General features: G+C 51.2%; 1 protein-coding gene across 1 annotated transcript; it reads right to left on the minus strand.

Annotated features, from left to right (window-relative positions):
• Positions 1-996: 996 nt before the first annotated feature.
• On the minus strand, positions 997-3,724 carry LOC123107179 (cyclin-D4-1). Its single transcript, XM_044529184.1, has 5 exons — positions 3,278-3,724; positions 3,083-3,169; positions 2,677-2,980; positions 2,454-2,566; positions 997-1,645 (listed from the first exon to the last, which is right to left on the minus strand). Exons 1-5 carry the CDS (start codon positions 3,566-3,568, stop codon positions 1,373-1,375), a joined length of 1,068 nt encoding a protein of 355 aa, XP_044385119.1. The 5' UTR covers positions 3,569-3,724; the 3' UTR covers positions 997-1,372.
• Positions 3,725-4,690: the final 966 nt, after the last annotated feature.

Below are 4,690 nucleotides of genomic sequence, written 5' to 3' on the forward strand. Positions count from 1 at the left end.
TGGAGCGACCGTGCGCGCGCGCTAAAACGGCCTAATTTGCGGCGCGGCGCTAGTTTAGCGCGGCTGTTGGAGATGCTCTTAGCCTGCTTGAACATGCATGGCGCCCCGGGTTGGGCCTGTCATGCCATTGACCATGGCGCCTTGACCAGGGGTGTCATGCGCAGATCTAAACTTATGGTGTTTTTGACCAGGGTGTCATGCTGTCTAGTATAAAACTTCAGATCAGGGTCTAGAGGTCATGCAAAAAGATTATTTTGTGAAAGAATTTACAATCAGGTTAATTTTTTGTTAAACTTTGCAAAAAGTGACTGCCTTATGTTTTTCATCGCAGGATTCAGCCGCCGAGGAGCACGTCCGCTAGGTGTGTAGTATGCGCACCGACCGACAAGACGGGTGAGTGGCCGGACGCTGGTGGCGTAAATCTCTAGCTGGCAGCCCTGCAAGGGTGACGACCCCGGGATGCATACTCGAGTACTCGTACACACACACTGGCCGAATAAGGACACGATTTTGTTCGCTCGATGGAACCCCAGGGGATCCTTAAAAAAAAGAAACCCCAGGGCAACCCCACCGGCGAGAGCTATGTGTCCCCCATACGGTCGTACCGATCTCCATTAGGAATCGTCTACAAGTGGCCATCAGGCCGACCCAATACTGTAGCAGAGTATTACTTTTTTTTCTGCTTTTCCAATGTCTGTCGTGCGGTTTTTCACTGCTGATTTTTTCTGTCTTTTTTCTCTTTCTTTTTTCTTTGGTTTTCACTAATTTTCTTTGTGTTTTTTACTTTTCTTTTTGTTTCAACATATATCTATTTTTGGTACACACTTTATATTTCTCATATACATCAGGAACATTTTGCATACATCTTTAACCATTTTTAAATACATGATTATTATTTTTTCGAATATATGCTGTGATGCCTACTTTTTTCATACATGTTGTACATTTTTTTGTATATATCTAAAACTTTTTTTTACATAATTTAACATTTTTAAATTCATGATTAATGTTTTTTAACCAAATACTTGTTTTGAACAAACAAAATCGAGCAAGGACAGTCGGTGCCTGCCACTAGCTCTGGAATTGGGCCGCTGTCTTTTTATTTTTGGGCGTCCCATCTCAGCGCATCCACAGCTTTGTCTTCGCGCAAAACCTTTGCTCTTTTGGAGCGACCACCATTGTCTGGCCCGTCTTTATTCATCCATCCATGGAGATCCTTGCTCTCTTGCTGCTGACCGGGGAACCATTTGACTTACCCACCGAGAGATGACGATGATGGGTGCGCACAGAAGAGACCTTTAATGAATCTATCAAGATTTTTTTGGGGGGTAGACCGGTCGGGTTGTGGAGCATATCATCGTCCTAATCATCATCATCTGCTGATCTTCCTCCTCTTTCTGCTGACCGGGGAGCTGTCGAATCCAGAGCTCGCGGGCGGCGGCGACGATGCCATGGTGATCGTCGTCGTGCTGGCGCCATCGCTTGTGCAGCTGAGGTAGCCGGCGTCCAGGTCCAGCACCCCGGTCGGGCTCCGGGGAGCAGACATGGCGGGGGAGTAGGCACTGCGCAGGCCTGCAGTTTTAGGTGGTGGCACGGTGGCGCCGGTGGCCTGGATCATCGCTTCATGGCAACTCAGCACCCGCTCCTGCAGAAAGCAACAAGCCATTAAGTCGCCATGTTACATTACAGAGTGTAAATGCAGCTCACGCGTTCCCTGCAGGGTGTCTGGAGAAGTACGCGCGGCTACAAGAACAGGCAAAATTGACAAATTTGACCTATGGACGAAATCAAATCACAAAATAAACTGTCCGTGAAACTATTTCACGCGGCTGACCTTTTTGTGTGACACCCGACCCGAAGGCGTCACACTACACTGTGTAACGCCTCGCAGATAGGCGCTACACTCCTGGCCAGCGTCGCATCCATGTGATCTGAAAATTACTAAGTCAGTGTGCAGCGCTTGAGAGCTAGGCGCCACACTATACAGTGTAGCGCCTAGCTTCTAGGCGTTGCACTAGTGGTTGCTTCATTTTGTAGTGCAACCACTAGTGCAGCGCCTAAGAGCTAGGCGCCACACTATACAGTGCAGCGCCTAGCTCGTAGGCTCTGCACAATGACTTAGCAATTTTTAGACAGTTTGGGATGCAACTTTGGCCAGGCGTGTAGCGCCTATCTGTGAGGCGTTGCACAATATAGTGTGACGCCTTCGTGTCGGGCGTCACACAAAAAGGTCAGCCGCGTGAAATAGTTTTACGAGCAGTTCATTCTGTGATTTGATTTCGTTCACGGGTAAAATTTATCAAATTTGCCACAAGAACAGGGGCGACTGCACTGACTTTTTTTCTGTATGCCTAGCGTACTGCTGCAGGTCCAAAAGGCCAAGAACCACGCCGCGACGCAGTAAATGAGACGTGGTGCCCGGACAAAAAAAAAGCGTTGCGTGTGCGTCTCACCTTATCTACGTGGGTGCAGCAAGCCGCCTTATGGACGGCGTGTTCTTCCCCGGCCACGGCGGCGGCCACCGTCGCGGCGATCTCCGAGGGCCGGAACTCCAGGCAGCTCGTCCCTGCGATGCCACAGCGTGAGATTTTTCACACAAAAATGGTCGATGCATCTCTGACAGATCGATGGTTCTGCGAAAAAAGGTGCTGCGTGCATGCGTGCGTGCGTGCGCACCTCTGGATATGCAGAGGATGAGCTCCGTGGCGTCCCGGACGGCCTGCCTCGACGGCGCATTGCCGCCGCACAGCTGGTGGAGGAAGTAGTCGAGGTAGGAGAAGGGGGTGACGGCCTGCATCCGCCATTTGAGCGTGCTCAGGACCAGCAGCTCCATCCTCTGGATCGTCTTCGCCTCGAACACGTACCGCGCGTCCCCGGCCACCTGCAGGTCGATGGACTGAGGCACGGAAGTTTCGTCCATCTTGGCAGCAAGAGACAGGCACGCCACCGATAGCAGCTGCGTCATCCAAGCCTTGCCCTCCTGTAAACACGAGCGAGGCTCACATGAATCAGCCGTGCAATGGCGTGGCGTGCATTAATGGCCGGACGGCCAGTTCTTGATAGGGTGGACGTATCTCCTTACCGGTATCTGGTAGAGCGAGAGGAAGCGGTCCATGTAGTTGAGGGCCAAGCAGGCTGTGATAGAGCCGAAGCCGTAGTACGTGTGAACCTGCGGGTACACCGATGGTTAACATCAAGCACTGGATCGACACGAACGGGAACGAATCAGAGGTAAGAGAGCGAGACAGGTCGCGTCGATTAAGGAAAGAGAGCGCACCTTCCATATCCAGTCGACGGCGTCCACCCGCACGCGGAGATCCACGCCCCCGGCGCGGAGCCTCTCCGCGTAGTCCTCCCTGGGCATGTGCTCCGCCTCCGTCGCCACCCAGCGGGCCACGCACTCCTCGGACGGCAGCGGGAACTCCACGGCCAGCTCGCCACCGCAGTACGGCGACCGGCTCGCCCTCGCTCCCGCTGCCGCCTCCTGCTCGTCGCCGAAGCCGAAGATGCTGCTGCTGTCCTCGGCGCAGAGCAGGATGGAGGCGGCCATCTCGTAGCTGGGAGCCATCGGTCTGCTGGCCGGCGCTTCCTTCCTGGTAAATGATAGTGCAACGATACACGGCCTGCTCCTCCTCCTCGACGGACCTCGTGCGGCTCGTGCTCCGCCTCTGGCCGGGAGCGGGTGAGGTGTGGAAGCGAAGGAGGGAGAGGAGGGGAGGGGCGGATGAGGGAGGGGGGGGGGACGGGTCTTTTGTACGTAGCGGCGTGCGGACAAGGGAGGGGTGTTTTGGGCAGGAGGCAAAGACGGGCAACGGAAGCGGGAAGCGGGGGCGCTGACTCGGGCAGCCAAATTTTCCACGGCGCTTTCGCTCGTTGAACCCCTTTTCTTTCCGAGTTTACTTTGAGGCGCCGTAATGCTTTTCTGGCCCTTTTTTATGATTGTTTTCCTTTTTCGTGAGTGAATTCCTGCATTATTTCTTTCCTATTATTATTGTATATATTATAATTACATATACCGTTGCGGTCTGGCATGTACGCGTAAAAAGAGATGCTGTGTACAGCCGGCGTGAAATGAGATATGATGATTGCAGAAGATGATGACGGAAAGAAAAAGGAAAGAAACGGACACATGTGACGAGAGCGACAATGACACCTTGGCCTTATCGAGTTAAGCAAGGGGATGACAACTAACATATGATCATGATGGTTCTTCTGCGGAGGGGATTTTCAGCAAAATTTACAACTCTAAGATTACGTAATTCTATTAGTTTATTTTTGGACCCCAATACACGGAGAACATCAGATTTTTAGGGCTCCCGGCAGATGCCCTCAAAGCCCTCAGGTCATGATCGAATGGATGGCAATTTCTCCGTACAACATTGCAATTTTCCTGCCTTTTTTGTGCCAAATGGCAACTTTCGCCTCTGATCATGGCATTTCCTACAAAGTTGGCATGACAAACCTGGGTGTTCGCCAAATTACATTTTTCTCTTTCTGCAGAAATAACCTTACATTTATTGGCATGCAATATATCTTAACATAGTTACATTGATGTAACTTAGATAAGTTGCATATTCGCAAAAAAATAAACTAGATAAGTTGCAACTATGAAAACTTCAAATATGCACCTATCAATGTTGTAGACGCGTGTACATGATTTTGGCCACATCTGGATCTTAATTTATATATG

The sequence above is a fragment of the Triticum aestivum genome, chromosome 5A, assembly GCF_018294505.1.
Source record: "Triticum aestivum cultivar Chinese Spring chromosome 5A, IWGSC CS RefSeq v2.1, whole genome shotgun sequence".
NCBI lineage: Eukaryota > Viridiplantae > Streptophyta > Magnoliopsida > Poales > Poaceae > Triticum > Triticum aestivum.